Source organism: Nicotiana sylvestris, chromosome 2 (genome assembly GCF_000393655.2).
Source record: "Nicotiana sylvestris chromosome 2, ASM39365v2, whole genome shotgun sequence".
NCBI lineage: Eukaryota > Viridiplantae > Streptophyta > Magnoliopsida > Solanales > Solanaceae > Nicotiana > Nicotiana sylvestris.
The window spans coordinates 30,917,804-30,935,919 of record NC_091058.1 but is presented as its reverse complement, the minus strand read 5'-3'; the positions used below and the strand labels follow the sequence as shown (position 1 = coordinate 30,935,919).

Sequence of the window (18,116 nt, the reverse complement as noted above, 5' to 3'; positions counted from 1 at the left end):
TTGAAGTCAGAACTAAAAAATTCATGCCCATTATCCGTCCTGAAAGTTTTAACAATAGTTGAGAAAGTATTCTGCATTATGGTTAAGAAGTTTCTGATGACCACTATAGCATCAGACTTAGAATTAATTAAGAGCAACCAAGTATATCTAGCATAGTCATCCGCAATAGTGACAAAGTATCTTTTTTCATCATATGTACCCTATAGGGCCCCCAGATATCGCAATGTACCAGTTCAAATATTGATTTAGCAGTTGCAGTACTCAACTGAAAAGGTAACTTTGATTGCTTTGCTACAAGGCACACAGTACAATGATATGAACCTACATTTTTCAATGCTCTAAGTACATCATGCCTTTTGATTACATCAATAGGAGCATGTCCTAATCTGAGATGCCATAGATGAGTAGATTCAGAACTAATAGACTCAGAACTAAGGTTAGCTGTGTGTGCACATTTATTTAACAGCTGTGATTTCTGGAGTGAGTCCCTTTCAGTAGATAGAGTTCATGCTCTTCCTTACCAATCCCCAACACCTAACCATTGTAGAGGTCCTGAAATATGCAGAAATCAGGGAAGAATACCACTAAGCACTATAATTCCTTGGTAAGTTGAGAAACAGACAGTAGATTGTATTTAAAGTCAGGTATATACAACACATCACTAATAGTCTGGTCTTTAAGTACTGTAGTATTTCCTGATTGTGATATTGTCACTACATTTACTGTTGGTAATTGAACTGTGCCTCTTTGATGTTTTGGTAAAACCTGATAGTTGTTTAACATCTGTAGATTAGATGCCATGTGATTTGAGGCACATGTGTCTACTATCCAGTTGTGATTAAGATACTTAGATAGTTAGGCTATCAGAGTACCTGCAGCAACAGCCTTGGAAGATGATCCCTCTTCAGCACTTTTGTTGAGTAGCTGGACAATCTGTTGATATTGTTGTTGTGTAAGATAGGGTGCAGGTGGTGGAGACTGAGAATACGTGGCAGATTGAGGCATCATAGATATCATAGGGTATTGAGGCATAATAACAGGTTGAGACATAATGATCTCCTCTACCATGTTGACCTGCATGTTGAACTCCAACCTGCATCTATGGCCCTTCTCCCAGCTGATGGACATCAGCACTAGCATGATTAGCATATAGACCAGGGGTTCCTCCTTTCTTCTTATGTTTAAAATCAGCTAGATAGCCAATTAGCTTATAACCATTTTCCTTAGTATGTCCTTTGTAGTAGCAGTATTCACACTGTATTTGATTTCTCCTTTGTTTGAAATTACCTCCTGAGTTAACAGAGGTTCTATTACTGTAAAGATCAGTACTCGCCATTGTCTCAGACACTTGAATTGTTTGTGAGAAATTTGCCAAACTCCTTTAACTTTCCTGATCCACTAGTAGAGGGTAGGCCTTGTTGATACTAGGAATTGGGGACATCATCATAATTTGACTTCTGAATTGTGAGTATGACTCATTTAGGCTCATAAGAAATTGCAGAAGCCTGTGTTGTTCAAAGTGCTGAGCAAACTTTTTCGATTTTGGACATGGACAAACAGGGTTGGGCATGAGAGCATCAAACTTGTCCCAAAGATCCCTCAGTTTCAAAAAATAGTCAGATATGGTCATGGTTCCTTGAGTCAATGTATGAATTTCTCTATGGAGATAGAGAACTCTCGAACCATTCACTTTATCAAATCTTTCTTTTAGATCCTCCCACACTTTGTGAGCATCAAATGCATACATTACACTACTTAATAGGCCTGGTCTAACTACATTCATAATCCATGCGAGAACTACACCATTGACTACAGTTCAGGTACAAATTTAGATTTAGGAAATCGTCCAGCCACAAAACCTAGTTTACTCTTGCCTAGCAAACCAATCCTCATAGATCTACTCCACAAAGCATAGTTATCTGATCCGGTTAATTGAAGAGAAATCAGAGTACTACTTGGAGTATCCGTTGGTTGAAGAAAGAGAGGATGATTGTGATCAATTGTGGGAATATTGACAGTAGCAGTTGTGCCATCACTTGAATCAGCGGTTGTGACATTCACATCATCTCCAATCGCCATTGCTGAACAGAGTTTCAGACCTAGATTCAACACTTGCAAACCCTAATTTCACCACGCGTCACTAGAAGGCCATTCTACAGGTCTTATGCAGAATTAAAGCAATACTAGAAATGGAGAGTGAAATTGAGTTAGTGATTAAGCGTAGATCGAGTCTCAAAGCTCTAATACCATGTTGACTGCCATGGAAATGGCATTTGAGCTAGAACAAAGACGAGCTTGAGAAGAGAGGATGTGATTTTGTAAAATATCAAAACTTAATACAATCACTGTACACCCAGTGTATATATATAACTAACCTACAATGTTAACTAACTTCTGGAACCTTCTAACTAACTGCTAACTGACTAGCTTAATTGACTAAATAAGATTAACCACCTACTCACTGCTAACTTGACTCTAGTTACATCAGCTTGTTAGCTTTAACCATAGTCAACACAATCGCATTTAGCATTTTGCAAAGTCGCATTTGAGATATCTCATTTATAAGTCGCAATTGACGAAATGAGATGTATATTCTCCACATTTATAAGTCAAAAAGTCACAATTCAGAATATGCGTTATAAATTTCATTTCTAAAATCAATTTAATTTAAACATCATCTCCCAGATTTTTCGTTACCTGACATGTAAATGGCATTTCATATTTTTGGAATTCTAACAAAAATTACACTCTAAAAATTCAGAAGAGTTTGTATCTATATGTTCAGGGTAGTTGAAGGTTAGAGTAGGAAGCAAGATCAATGAACTCACAAGTCACAAGGAAGAAGAAAGGAAGAACATAAAGAGAATAAGCATCCACAATTCTCTAATAACAAAACAATAGCCTAGCCTTGAGATAGGAAGATAGTAGAGCCCTTCTTAAAATTTGCCAAAATCTAGGCTAATTTTATTACCCAGTGCACTAAAAATAAGGTTAAAAGGATGCCCTTGAATTTTCATATAAGACTTTGTTGTCCAACGCAGGATGTCACAATTGACACCAGAGTTCATTGAAATACTTGAGATCTCTTTGCAGTTCCAAAATCCAAGAAGCTGAACATCCAAATTAAGAATGACTTTTGAGAAACTTGAGTATCAGCTCATTGACCTGGTCTGGTAATTGCTCTTGAACAAAGTGGGAACCTTCTAGCAAGAACACTATCTCCAAATTGGTAGCTAAATGTTTCACATGCCCACTTCTTATGTAGTCCTCTATTCCTGGAAATTTCAAGGTGTAGTCTTTTTCCCCCATGATCAGCAGCGCTGGGGCCTTAACTATGTGGTTTGAAATGTTGAACTCTTCATTGAGTGACCTGTGACATAGCATGTTCATTCAAAAACTTACTGATGGTAATGGATACTACGTTACAGATAAGCTCGTCAAGAAAGTAATAATGGCTAAATGGAAACTGAAACATGTATTTCCATTATTGCCTTCTTCGTGGCTTATCGGCAATAAGCTGTCTGTTATATTCCTCATGTATCGGATCTTCCAAAATTAGTACATGCATTAAGTCTCTTACCTATAAGGAACCTTTAATGCAGTTCGAAATCCAGATTTCTCATATAGAGCACCATATGCTGAAAGGTCTTCGTCCGAGAACCAAAGGGGTAGAGGGGTTGATGAGTCCACTAAATCCAGTATCTCCTGATCAGGTAATGCTATTGGTATGTCACTTCTGGAGAAGAGGATGTATATGTTGCGCAAAACAGTTTTAGCATCAAGCCTAGCAAAATCTGCTTCTGCCCTTCCTGGTTCCTGAATTTGAGAAAGGAAGTTACCTAATTGCAAAAACTACATACTTCATATTCTGTTTTTAGCAAAAAGATACCTGCCATCTGGAAACATAGAAGCCTTCTGGAAGGGTCTCGAGAAATTTTCGAGGACCTAAAGGTACAAAAGGAGTACCCAATGTGACGACTCCTATGACTCGTTCGGGGTGTAAGAGAACCAGTAACTGAGCCAGCCTAGCACCAAAATCTTTAGCAACTAGAGTTACCTGTCAACTTAAGTTGTTAGCGGGAGAATCTAAATAGTAAAAGTATACATTACAAGAAATTACTTAATAACGACATGAGATGTTCTTATTATTTAACTTAGACATAACAAATCAAAGCGTTCCGTCTTAAAACTTCCCACTTTTTGCACTCTTACTGATGAAGATCCAAGAAACTTTCAAAGTACATTCGTGCAGACAGACAATGGATAATGTTTTAGCATACAACACAGCAGAACAAATTCACTGTCTCAGTTCTCCCTAGATCTGTCCTATTTGCTTTTATGCGTTATCCCAAAATGTCGTCTGCTCTTACTTTTTCAGCCCAAAAACTAAGGTCAGTTGAATATCTATGATCTGCCTATCACATATACCCTTTTCTTATGGAATGATACGATCAGCTAGCTGTAGCTTTATATCAGCTAGGCACAGTGCGGGATTTCTGTTGGATCAGAAAGCTTTTGGAGTTAGGACTGTAGCATTATGAAACCCACTTTTACTCATCTTAATTACAACTTTATTCTACTCTAATACATCATAAAAAATCAAAATATGCCCCTATATATTTCTCAACAAAATAATACAATTCCTACTTCCAGACTTCCAGTATTCTCTTAATAATCGTTATTAATACTGGAAAAACAAATGGGAAGGATGAGGGTGTAGAATGATCAATTTTTAGCTCCAATTTAGGCAAAAATAAAAATAAAAATTGTATCAACCCTTAGCCGTGTTAGTTTAGTAACAAACTTATCCAATGCCATCTAAAGTGAGAATATATGATAAAGGGCAACCCGGTGCACTAAGCTCCCGCTATGCGCGGGGTCTGGGGAATAGCCGGACCACAAGGGTCTATTCTAAGCAACCTTACCCTGCATTTCTGCAAGAGGCTGTTTCCAGTCTCGAGCCAAATTGAGAGTATATGATATTTACTCTAATATAAGTTTAACCAAATTACAAAGACAAAATGAGCATCTTTAAGTCAACTAGTAAACACAGCTCAAATCCAAAGTTCCAGCAGATGCATTTGCAGTATAAGGTAAGAATAAACAATAATGATAGTAATTAAGGAGTGTAAAAATGAATCTCAGATCAAATATAGTAATGGAACTACAAAAGTACTGACTTTAGAAATGCCAAGAGCATCAAGGAGAGCAACCAAGTCATTAACGAAGTCAGAGAATGTGGTCTTCCCGGGTTCGGGTGGCGGGTCGGATAGTCCATAACCTCTGTAATCGGGTGCAATGGCTCTGAAACCAGCATTAGCCACAGCAACCATCTGGTGCCTCCAAGAATACCATATCTCAGGGAAACCATGCAAGAACAACACCACTGGTTTTGACCCATTTCCAATCTCAGCTATATGTAGCTTTAGCTCATTCACTTCAACGAATTTGTGCTCTATTTTATCCATCTCTGATCTCTCTGTGTCTTGACTTTCACTTTCACTCTTTCTGACTCTTCTTTTTGGGAAAGAAGAAAACAAGTATATTTGGAATTTTAAACTACCTCATAATCACTATCGACAATAAATGTCTTGTTCTTATTCATGCTACATATTAATGTAATTATTGATGCCATTATTAATTAAACGTCTTCCTAATTTATTTAACACGGGATTAAAAATGATCACATGTGGCATATGACATAAAATAAATAGTAAAGTGACAGAATATTGCTTGAAACACTACTAATTAAAAACAGGAATTTGCGACTGATGATGTCCATCTCATTGAAGAAGTATTAGGCATGTGCCTAATAAGAGTTTTCTTTGGTTTGGTAGCCAACCTTGTTGACTTGGTTTGGTTGGTAGCCAACCTTGTTGAATTTCTTTGGTTTGGTAGCCAACTTTGTTGAATTGTGAAAAATGTGTGTAAATTGTCAAATATTGTAGGCTTTAGAGGGTGAAGCTTTGGCTATAAAAGGAGAGCTTCAACTCTCATTTCTTCACACCAACAAAGAGAGAAAGAAAGAGTGAGGTTTCACAGACAAGGTATAAGAAAATAGTCTGTGAGGAAAATAGAGAGTGAGCGATATTGTAGTGAGGTGGGAATATCAAAAGAGGGTTATTTCTTTTGAGTGTTGTAGTGGTCTTTGGAGTATTTACCTCCGACCTACAAAGTGTAAAATTCCTTACTATAGTGATATCAGTTGCTCCTCTCGGGGTCGTGGTTTTTTTTCCCTTATTCAGAAGGGTTTTCCACGTAAAAATCTTGGTGTCATTGTTACTCTTTTATTCTTGTTAATTACCGTATCTCGGTGCTACATTATTATTCCGCTTTATTACCGTGAATATTATTTTGGTAAGGGGTTTATTCCCAACAACTGGTATCAGAGCACAGGTTCTGCTCGTTCACTGAAATACTATTCACTGTCGGTAGTACTATACTTGGTGAAAAATAAAAATGTCCGGAGTAAAGTACGAGGTAGCAAAATTCAATGGAGATAACGGTTTCTCAACATGGCAAAGAAGGATGAGAGATCTGCTCATCCAACAAGGATTACACAAGGTTCTAGATGTTGATTCCAAAAAGCCTGATACCATGAAAGCTGAGGATTGGGCTGACTTGGATGAAAGAGCTGCTAGTGCAATCAGGTTGCACTTATCAGATGATGTGGTAAATAACATCATTGATGAAGACACTGCACGTGGAATTTGGACAAGGTTGGAAAGCCTATACATGTCCAAAACGCTGACAAATAAATTGTACCTGAAGAAGCAGTTATACGCCCTACACATGAGTGAAGGTACGAATTTTTTGTCACATTTAAATGTGTTTAACGGACTAATCACACAGCTTGCCAACCTCGGAGTGAAAATCGAGGAAGAAGATAAAGCCATCTTGCTATTGAACTCGTTGCCATCTTCGTACGATAATTTGGCAACAACCATCCTGCACGGTAAGACTACTATTGAGTTGAAAGATGTCACATCGGCTCTTCTACTCAATGAGAAGATGAGAAAGAAGCCTGAAAATCAAGGACAGGCTCTCATCACAGAAGGTAGAGGCAGGAGTTATCAAAGGAGTTCGAACAACTATGGTAGATCCGGAGCTCGTGGGAAGTCAAAGAACCGATCCAAATCAAGAGTCAGAAATTGCTACAACTGTAATCAACCAGGTCACTTCAAAAGAGATTGCCCAAATCCAAGGAAGGGCAAAGGTGAAACCAGTGGCCAGAAGAATGACGACAACACAGCCGCCATGGTGCAAAATAATGATAATGTTGTCCTCTTTATAAATGAGGAAGAGGAATGCATGCACCTGTCAGGTCCAGAGTCGGAATGGGTGGTTGACACAGCGGCATCTCACCATGCCACACCGGTAAGAGATCTTTTTTGCAGATATGTAGCAGGTGATTTCGGCACAGTGAAAATGGGTAACACAAGTTACTCAAAGATTGCGGGGATTGGTGACATTTGTATCAAGACAAATGTCGGATGCACATTGGTTCTAAAGGATGTGCGGCATGTACCTGATTTGCGGATGAACTTGATCTCGGGAATTGCTTTAGACCGAGATGGATACGAGAGTTATTTTGCAAATCAAAAGTGGAGACTCACTAAGGGATCATTGGTGATTGCAAAGGGAGTTGCTCGTGGCACGTTGTACAGGACAAATGCAGAAATATGCCAAGGTGAATTGAACGCGGCACAAGATGAGATTTCTGTAGATTTATGGCACAAAAGAATGGGTCATATGAGCGAGAAGGGATTGCAGATTCTTGCCAAGAAATCACTCATTTCTTATGCCAAAGGTACAACTGTAAAACCTTGTGACTACTGTTTATTTGGTAAGCAGCATAGAGTCTCATTTCAGACATCGTCTGAAAGAAAATTGAATATACTTGATTTAGTATATTCTGATGTTTGCGGCCCAATGGAAATTGAATCAATGGGCGGTAACAAATATTTTGTTACTTTTATTGATGATGCTTCACGAAAATTATGGGTTTATATTTTGAAAACCAAAGATCAGGTGTTTCAAGTTTTCCAGAAGTTTCATGCTCTAGTAGAAAGGGAGACGGGTCGAAAGCTAAAGCGTCTCCGAAGTGACAATGGAGGTGAGTACACTTCAAGGGAATTTGAAGAGTATTGTTCAAGTCATGGGATCAGACATGAAAAGACAGTTCCTGGAACCCCACAGCACAATGGCGTAGCCGAGAGGATGAACCGCACCATTGTGGAGAAGGTGAGAAGCATGCTCAGAATGGCTAAACTGCCTAAGTCATTCTGGGGTGAAGCAGTTCAGACAGCCTGTTACCTGATCAATAGGAGTCCATCAGTTCCGTTGGCGTTTGAAATCCCAGAGAGAGTCTGGACCAACAAGGAGGTGTCCTACTCGCATCTGAAGGTGTTCGGTTGCAGAGCTTTTGCACATGTACCAAAAGAGCAGAGAACAAAGCTGGATGATAAATCTATTCCCTGCATATTTATCGGATATGGAGATGAAGAGTTCGGGTACAGACTGTGGGATCCTGTAAAGAAGAAGGTCATCAGAAGTAGAGATGTAGTCTTCCGAGAAAGTGAAGTTAGAACTGCTGCTGATATGTCAGAAAAGGCGAAGAATGGTATAATTCCTAACTTTGTTACTATTCCTTCTACTTCTAACAATCCCACAAGTGCAGAAAGTACGACCGACGAGGTTGCCGAGCAGGGGGAGCAACCTGGTGAGGTTATTGAGCAGGGGGAGCAACTTGATGAAGGTGTCGAGGAAGTGGAGCACCCCACTCAGGGAGAAGAACAACATCAACCTCTGAGGAGATCAGAGAGGCCAAGGGTAGAGTCACGCAGGTACCCTTCCACAGAGTATGTCCTCATCAGTGATGAGGGGGAGCCAGAAAGTCTTAAGGAGGTGTTGTCCCATCCAGAAAAGAACCAGTGGATGAAAGCTATGCAAGAAGAGATGGAATCTCTCCAGAAAAATGGCACATACAAGCTGGTTGAACTTCCAAAGGGTAAAAGACCACTCAAATGCAAATGGGTCTTTAAACTCAAGAAAGATGGAGATGGCAAGCTGGTCAGATACAAAGCTCGATTGGTGGTTAAAGGCTTCGAACAGAAGAAAGGTATTGATTTTGACGAAATTTTCTCCCCCGTTGTTAAAATGACTTCTATTCGAACAATTTTGAGCTTAGCAGCTAGCCTAGATCTTGAAGTGGAGCAGTTGGATGTGAAAACTGCATTTCTTCATGGAGATTTGGAAGAGGAGATTTATATGGAGCAACCAGAAGGATTTGAAGTAGCTGGAAAGAAACACATGGTGTGCAAATTGAATAAGAGTCTTTATGGATTGAAGCAGGCACCAAGGCAGTGGTACATGAAGTTTGATTCATTCATGAAAAGTCAAACATACCTAAAGACCTATTCTGATCCATGTGTATACTTCAAAAGATTTTCTGAGAATAACTTTATTATATTGTTGTTGTATGTGGATGACATGCTAATTGTAGGAAAAGACAAGGGGTTGATAGCAAAGTTGAAAGGAGATCTGTCCAAGTCATTTGATATGAAGGACTTGGGCCCAGCACAACAAATTCTAGGGATGAAGATAGTTCGAGAGAGAACAAGTAGAAAGTTGTGGCTATCTCAGGAGAAGTACATTGAACGTGTACTAGAACGCTTCAACATGAAGAATGCTAAGCCAGTCAGCACACCTCTTGCTGGTCATCTAAAGTTGAGTAAAAAGATGTGTCCTACAACAGTGGAAGAGAAAGGGAACATGGCTAAAGTTCCTTATTCTTCAGCAGTCGGAAGCTTGATGTATGCAATGGTATGTACTAGACCTGATATTGCTCACGCAGTTGGTGTTGTCAGCAGGTTTCTTGAAAATCCTGGAAAGGAACATTGGGAAGCAGTCAAGTGGATACTCAGGTACCTGAGAGGTACCACGGGAGATTGTTTGTGCTTTGGAGGATCTGATCCAATCTTGAAGGGCTATACAGATGCTGATATGGCAGGTGACATTGACAACAGAAAATCCAGTACTGGATATTTGTTTACATTTTCAGGGGGAGCTATATCATGGCAGTCTAAGTTGCAAAAGTGCGTTGCACTTTCAACAACTGAAGCAGAGTACATTGCTGCTACAGAAACTGGCAAGGAGATGATATGGCTCAAGCGATTCCTTCAAGAGCTTGGATTGCATCAGAAGGAGTATGTCGTCTATTGTGACAGTCAAAGTGCAATAGACCTTAGCAAGAACTCTATGTACCATGCAAGGACCAAACACATTGATGTGAGATATCATTGGATTCGAGAAATGGTAGATGATGAATCTCTAAAAGTCTTGAAGATTTCTACAAATGAGAATCCCGCAGATATGCTGACCAAGGTGGTACCAAGGAACAAGTTCGAGCTATGCAAAGAACTTGTCGGCATGCATTCAAACTAGAAGACAGTGCTACCTCCTCTGGATGAATGAGACTGGAGGGGGAGATTGATGATGTCCATCTCATTGAAGAAGTATTAGGCATGTGCCTAATAAGAGTTTTCTTTGGTTTGGTAGCCAACCTTGTTGACTTGGTTTGGTTGGTAGCCAACCTTGTTGAATTTCTTTGGTTTGGTAGCCAACTTTGTTGAATTGTGAAAAATGTGTGTAAATTGTCAAATATTGTAGGCTTTAGAGGGTGAAGCTTTGGCTATAAAAGGAGAGCTTCAACTCTCATTTCTTCACACCAACAAAGAGAGAAAGAAAGAGTGAGGTTTCACAGACAAGGTATAAGAAAATAGTCTGTGAGGAAAATAGAGAGTGAGCGATATTGTAGTGAGGTGGGAATATCAAAAGAGGGTTATTTCTTTTGAGTGTTGTAGTGGTCTTTGGAGTATTTACCTCCGACCTACAAAGTGTAAAATTCCTTACTATAGTGATATCAGTTGCTCCTCTCGGGGTCGTGGTTTTTTCCCCTTATTCAGAAGGGTTTTCCACGTAAAAATCTTGGTGTCATTGTTACTCTTTTATTCTTGTTAATTACCGTATCTCGGTGCTACATTATTATTCCGCTTTATTACCGTGAATATTATTTTGGTAAGGGGTTTATTCCCAACAGCGACGACCAAATTATGTAGCTAAACAGAAAAATTCGTTATTAATCCCATTTAAGAATGAATTAACGATATATTAGGAAGAGATTTTATTAGCTACGAGCAATTTAGCGTCAAATTAGCGACAAAAGAGTACAAATAATTCGCGCAAATCCAACAAAAAGTAGGGTGCATTGGTATAAAAAAAAAACTTATAGGGGATATTATTTAGTTGAGATTAAATTTTTGTCAATTATGATGTTTCTCGGGAGTATTCTCAACAAAAATGATTTGGTCATAGACAATACACCTAATTAAGTATGAATATCAAATAATTACCAGATAATAGTTGAATTATTTCGATTGGCCATCTAGTCACTAATCCTGCTATATGTCTCGTGAAATTCTTGTCGTAATGATAATTATTATGTACAATTATTTTTGGAGTTTATTGTTCAGATGATCATTAATTAATAAAAATTGTGTAAAGAAAGACATAATTCTTTTTACTATTTGTTACGAAAAGTTACTTTGTCATTGCTATTTCACTCGCAAAAGTCATCTTAGCCAGAAGTTGATATTTTGGTATCATTTAATGACATGGAAACACACTGATATCTACATGATTAAAGAAAATATACACTAATTATAAAGATAAATATTTTTTGTATATTAAAAAAATATACATATTATTTTAGATGTCAGCTATACAGAGTATATTTCCCAATTTTAAACCTTCTTAAAAATATTCGGAACTTTAGCCCAAGCCCAACAAATGGACCCTAAATCCAAATCCGAACCGCTAACTGCCTTCGCAACCATTCTCTGCTCTGCGCCCTAATTTGTTGCTTCTCATCTCCCTCCGGCGAACTTCTCCACGTTCTCGTCATAATTCGGCTGTATCGAATTGTATGTCTCTAATTTTTTTTCCTCTCTCACTCAATCCCTTAGTTGTTATCCTTTCTGTTATTCGCTTTGCTATTATTTTAGTGCTAAATTTTTGGCTTGATTGAGCAGAAATTTAGAGTTTTTGAATGATTAATAGAGTTGAATGGATCTGAATCGGTAGTTACCTGTTTGGTTCATCAGCATGCTATATTTGCCTGTTCTTTTTGTATTCTGTATCCAGCCTTAGGGTTTCAATTGGGTGATTTTGACTTATAAATTAATATTTCCTTGTTAATCTGCTAATTATTGTGTTTATTGCTTTTATTTTGGGTAAATTATCGAAATATTAACTAAAATTTTGCTTCTTTTACGTGGTTTTTGAAGTTGTTGTTAATTGCCAAGTAGCTGAGTGGAATAGAAGATCATGGAAGAAGAGTTAACTGATTTGCTCTTGGAGGCTGCTGGCAGAACTAATACGGGCGGAAGGAACCGCCCGCCTCCATCGTCTAGAAGGCATCACAAGAGTTCATATTCTGATGATGGAAGTGATTCCAGGGACGATGATTCTGATGATGATCGTGGGTATTCGAATAGAAAGCTTTCCGGTTCACAAGTTCCTCTCAAGAAGAGATTGGACCCTCCGGAAAGAGATGATGATCGTAGCAGTCACGGAGAAGGTGACGATGATGGAGATGGTTATGGGGATGAGCGCGATAGTGATGATGATTCTATTGGCAGTGATCTTTACAAGGACGAAGAAGACAGGCAAAAGCTTGCTCAGATGTCGGAACTGGATAGAGAAATGATATTGACTGATCGTGCATCGAAGAAATCTGACAGGAGTCTGCAGGAAAAAATCTCTGGAAAAATTAAGAATAGGAGCCAACCCAGGAAACCAAGTTCACCCCCTTCACATTCACGTGGCATGCGGTCATCAACAAGAGCTTTGGACAGGGCAGCTGATAGAGATGATGCATTGAATGAGATACGAGCAAAACGAGCAAGACAGCAGGATCCGGAGGGTAACTGGAAACTGAGGGATGCAGGTCGAAAAGGTTCTGGAGGCAGGGGTTATTCACCAGTCAAACGTAGAAGCTTTACAGCTGCAGCCCTGGGTAGTAGTCCTACCAGGGGGGAAAGCGATTCACGCAGTAATGAGGGAGATTCATCAGGCGATGATGGAATGGATGACAGTGATGATGACAAATCACCAGAGTCACAGTTGCCAACGTTTGAGGATATAAAAGAAATCACCATTCGGCGGTCAAAACTGGCGAAATGGTTTATGGAGCCCTTCTTTGATGAGTTAATTGTGGGCTGTTTTGTACGAGTTGGCATTGGGAGGTCAAGATCTGGTCCTATCTATAGGCTCTGTATTGTCCGCAATGTTGATGCCACAGATCCTAATCGACAGTACAAGCTAGAAAATAAAACCACATTCAAATTTCTAAATCTTATTTGGGGAAATGATAGCTCTGCTGCTAGGTGGCAGATGGCTATGGTTTCAGACTCTCCTCCTCTAAGGGATGAGTTTGATCAGTGGGTAAAGGAAGTAGAACGAAGTGGTGGTCGTATGCCCAGTAAACAAGATGTGTTGGAAAAAAAAGAGGCCATACAGAAGTCTAACACATTCGTTTACTCTGCTGACACTGTAAAGCAGATGTTGCAGCAGAAAAAATCTGCAACATGGAGGCCGCTCAATGTAGCTGCTGAGAAGGATCGTTTGAGAAGGGAGATGGAAGTGGCCAAAATGAAGAATGATGAGGCAGAGGTTGAGAGGATTAAGGCAAGACTGCAGGAACTGGAGGCTAGCAGGAAGGCCCAAGAGAAAGATGACAAGGCCCGCAGGCTGGCTGAGATGAACCGAAAGAATAGGGTCGAGAATTTCAAGAATGCGTCTGAACTCAGACCAGTGAATCAACTGTTAAAAGCTGGTGAGGCTGGGTATGATCCCTTCTCGAGAAGGTGGACTAGGTCTACGAATTATTTTGCAAAAAGTGCTAATGAAGCAGCAGTAGGTGCATCAAATGGGGAAGCTGCTGCTGCATTAGCAGTTGTAGATAATAATGGGGCTGGTGGTATTGCCGACGGAGGAATGGCAGCTACAGCAGCAGCCTTGCAGGCTGCAGCAGGTGCTGGAAAGTTGGTGGATACTATTGCTCCGGTTGATCTAGGAACAGAATCAAATACGCTACATGATTTCGATCTGCCTATCTCATTGGCTGTGCTTCAGAAGTTCGGAGGGCCTCAAGGATCCCAAGCAGGATTTATTGCTCGAAAACAGAGGATAGAAGCAACTGTTGGATGTAGAGTTCCTGAGAATGATGGGAGAAGACATGCACTAACTTTAAGTGTCAGCGACTACAAGAGAAGGAGAGGGCTCCTTTGAGATGTACTGCTGTTACCACTTCCAATCTGTTTCTTCCAGATATGAGCTGTTCTATGCTTTTGCTATTAAGCCAAATGGATTGTCCTTCCCTTTGGATTGTTGTTACTTGGGATTTATTTACAAACTGTGAAACTAGAGAGTGCACTTTTAACTGTTATATCAAGTATTTTGGAATTGGACGAAGAATGCATTGGTGTCACTGTTTTATTATTCTCTAATTTACCCCAAAAGTACAAGAAAACTACTCGTTTTACTTGTGAATTTGTTTTCCAGATTTGTGCATTTCCGTCAAGCAAAAATGGCAATCAATTTGGACCGTTAAAAGTCGAAAAGAATATTTTGCTTCACCTCTAATGAAATTCCATGACGAAAAAACATATACACATGGTGTTTACCCCAGATTACATGAATTTATCATGGTAAAAGGTGGAAAATGAATATTGTATTAATTAATCATCCTTTTAATAAAATGGAATTTCATGTTTTTTCTATCAACCTAAACAATCAGTTATTGTTTTGATAAAAAAAATATCTCTCTCTATATATATAAAGAGTTGAATTTTAATTCATGAGTCATTTGACGAATCTATTAGAAGATGAATATGTTACGCTTAAGGGGTACATAAGTCGGGTTAGTTCGAATTTTTCAATTACCAAACCAAACCAATTGTGTTGGGTTATTAAATCTAAAGACCAAACCAAACCAATAAAGTTGGGTTTTTTAATCTGGAGTTTTTCGGATTTTCGGATTTTTTCTGTTTTTTTTTCTTCATAAAGTCTTCATAGCACAAAACATAGAATTTGTGTTCCAAATATTTCTTTAATCCTAGTAAGACAGAACTATATAAGGTATTATTTAATCAAATATGAGATGAGTCATGACGTTGTACTAAAATATTCAACAATAAAGATAATAAAATAACATAAATATTATTAATAAGCCATAATAAAAATAAACATAATTTAAAATTACTAAGTTGCCAAAATAAGCACGACTAATAAGTTCTATTATTTACATAACTAAACACTAAAAAAAAATAAGTTACGCATTTTATCTAAACCATGAAAAAACCAAAAATAAATATCCAACACTATTTTCATTCATAGTACAATTGAATTGCATGTCTTTTATTAACATTAGTATTGATTTGATTTCGATTTAGAATTTATTTGAGTAACTAATATTTATGGACTATAAAACTTATTAGAGCATCCAAAAATTATAAGTCCAAATTTGAGATAATACGTTAAAAGATAAAACTATGAAATATCTTAAGAAATATTTACAAACTACACTACAATAAATATTTTTATGTATTAAATATATGGGAAAAGGCCATTATTGCCCCTGTATTATTGGCATTTAAGCACGTTTCTCCCTCGTTATACTATACGTTCAATCCCCACCCTACCGTTAACAAAGTAAGCAAAATTATATACCCCTAACCCTAACGTTTTGACACTGTGGCACCCAGGACCCTCAAATAAATTGCCACGTAATAATATCAGCATTTTTGTAAATTCACTACCCAATAAATTATTTTAATTTATTTTTCCTTTTTTTCTTTTACCTTTCTCTTTCTTCTTTTTTCAACATCAGTTCTTCTGCTTCTCTAACGCCATAGCCTACCAAGCTGAAAGCTTTAGAAACCCATCAAGGATTGTTTAAGTTCATGATAATGAAATTAGAAAAAGAGTGAGTTTTTTCTGAATGGGTAGAAAATGCCAGGACTTAGGGGTGTTCATAATAATCCGAAACACCGAACCAAACCGACCAAAAAACCCCATACTTTTTGGTTTGGTTTGGTTTTGGTTTTGAATTTTAAAAACCGGTCAAATTTGGTTTGGTTTGGTTTTAATCAGAAAAAAATCGAACCAAGCCGACTATAGGAGTAGCTATTTCAAATTTATTATTACACTTATATATATTTATATTTTTATACAAAGTTTCAAAAATTTTATGATAAATGTTAATAGTTTGCACTTTTAGTATAGTTCTTTATCTTTACATTCTAGTTTGATTGGTAGTTTTCTTTTGTTAAGTGTAAGAATCCATTTTGTTTTAAAAATAGTATATTTTTAATTGAGTCCTTAAATTATTCATCACTATTTGATTCAATTATCACCAATATATCTTGGTAAATAATAGATTTCTCAAAGGGCAATTGATTTGATAGTGTTACGTTGAAAATGTGGTCGCCGGAATATGTGTTTGGTAGTGTATGTCTTATATTCAAGAAAAAACCGACAAGTAACCGAAAAAACCGAAAAACCAACAAAATCTGACATAGACCGAATCGAGAAAAAACGACTTAATTGGTTTGGTTTGGTTTGGTTCTAATATTTGAAAAACCAACTTACTTGGTTTGGTTTCTTTTTAGGGAAAAACCGATCCAAACCGAACCATGAACACCCCTACCAGGACTACTAATTACGATTAATCCCAAAGGTGGCAGGCCATTAATCTTCTTCTTCTTCTCCGGCGAGCTTGTCGAAAAGATGTGTTGAGGGGAGACAATAAGCTAAATTGTTAATGGTTGAAACTGTCAACATTGAACAATATGGCCAGTTGACTTTTCAAAGCAGTGCGTATATATTGACAGGCCAGTAATCTCTTCCATCTTTGGTGGTCTTGCCGGAAAAATGCCCGCCGGTGAAGAAGTACTCTCAGATTTGACCAAAAGATTATCGATGAATTTTCTTTATCTTAACCTTTGTTTGTGGCAGAAATTCCTCCTACCGACCTCAAAATCTTCATGGGTCTGTCATGGGTGGTAATGGAGGTTTCCGGCATTTTCCAATCCTACTATTACGATATTGTACTTTTCACTAGGAACAACATCAATCAAAATCTTGATGTGAAGCCCCATTCTTTATAGACATGATAAAAACAAAAGGATCTGAATTTGCTATAGAAATCAAAGTTGATTGGTTGAATTTTGAATTCGACGGAGAAGATGATAACGCCGAAAACAGAGGAGAAAAGGAGAAGAAAAAAAAAGAGTTAAAAAGTTTAAATCAAGTGGGACCCACAAAATTTCCTTTATCTTAAAAGTAAAAAATAACACAAGATAAATTTAAGGATTATCTGATTTGGTCGTTGGGTTTGGGGATTAAAAATTAGTGGAAGTCCGAGTTGGCAGCTGACTTGGAAAAAAGAGAGGGGGTCAGCTGCCATATCGACAAGGCGTTAGGGTTAGGGGTAATTGCATAAACTTTGTTAACGGTAGGGATGAGATTGAACATATAGTATAACGAGGGAGAAATGTGCTTAAATGCTAATAGTACAGGGGCAATAATGGCCTTTTTCCCTAAATATATTTAAAACTTCTATACATATAATGTCGGGTTGGTTTGGTTTCGGTTTGACTTTTTTTAGTTAAATCAAACCAAATCAATTATGGTCGGATTTTTTACCCAACACCAAACCAAATCAAACCAAACCATAGTCGAGTTTTTTTTCTCGATTTGACTCGGATTATCAGGTTGATGCGGTTTGCCGGTTTCGTTTGTACACCCCTATCTACACTTTACAGAATGATCTTTTGGCGAACATCATAGTGCATAAGCTCATTTTCTATGTGTCTAATCGGACATATTTCCTACTTTCTTCTAGGGGTGTACAAAGGAAACCAAACAAACTGATCCAAATCAATAATTCGAGTCAAATTAGAAGAAAAAAAATAACCAAGGATCGGTTTGATTTGATTTGGTGTTGGAAAAAAACTCGATCATAATTGGTTTGGTTTGATTTTAACTAAAAA

General features: G+C 38.0%; 3 protein-coding genes across 3 annotated transcripts; 1 reads left to right on the top strand and 2 right to left on the bottom strand.

The window, feature by feature from the left end:
• Positions 1-1,381: 1,381 nt before the first annotated feature.
• On the bottom strand, positions 1,382-2,079 carry LOC138884126 (uncharacterized). Its single transcript, XM_070164959.1, has 2 exons — positions 1,884-2,079; positions 1,382-1,809 (listed from the first exon to the last, which is right to left on the bottom strand). The coding sequence occupies exons 1-2, from the start codon at positions 2,077-2,079 to the stop codon at positions 1,382-1,384; spliced, it is 624 nt and encodes a 207-aa protein (XP_070021060.1).
• Positions 2,080-2,831: 752 nt separating this feature from the next.
• On the bottom strand, positions 2,832-5,562 carry LOC104215843 (epoxide hydrolase 2-like). Its single transcript, XM_009765764.2, has 4 exons — positions 5,181-5,562; positions 3,890-4,057; positions 3,581-3,816; positions 2,832-3,370 (listed from the first exon to the last, which is right to left on the bottom strand). The coding sequence occupies exons 1-4, from the start codon at positions 5,466-5,468 to the stop codon at positions 3,124-3,126; spliced, it is 939 nt and encodes a 312-aa protein (XP_009764066.1). The 5' UTR covers positions 5,469-5,562; the 3' UTR covers positions 2,832-3,123.
• Positions 5,563-11,847: 6,285 nt separating this feature from the next.
• On the top strand, positions 11,848-14,551 carry LOC104245613 (protein RTF1 homolog). Its single transcript, XM_009801232.2, has 2 exons — positions 11,848-11,984; positions 12,348-14,551. Exon 2 carries the CDS (start codon positions 12,388-12,390, stop codon positions 14,350-14,352), a length of 1,965 nt encoding a protein of 654 aa, XP_009799534.1. The 5' UTR covers positions 11,848-11,984; positions 12,348-12,387; the 3' UTR covers positions 14,353-14,551.
• Positions 14,552-18,116: the final 3,565 nt, after the last annotated feature.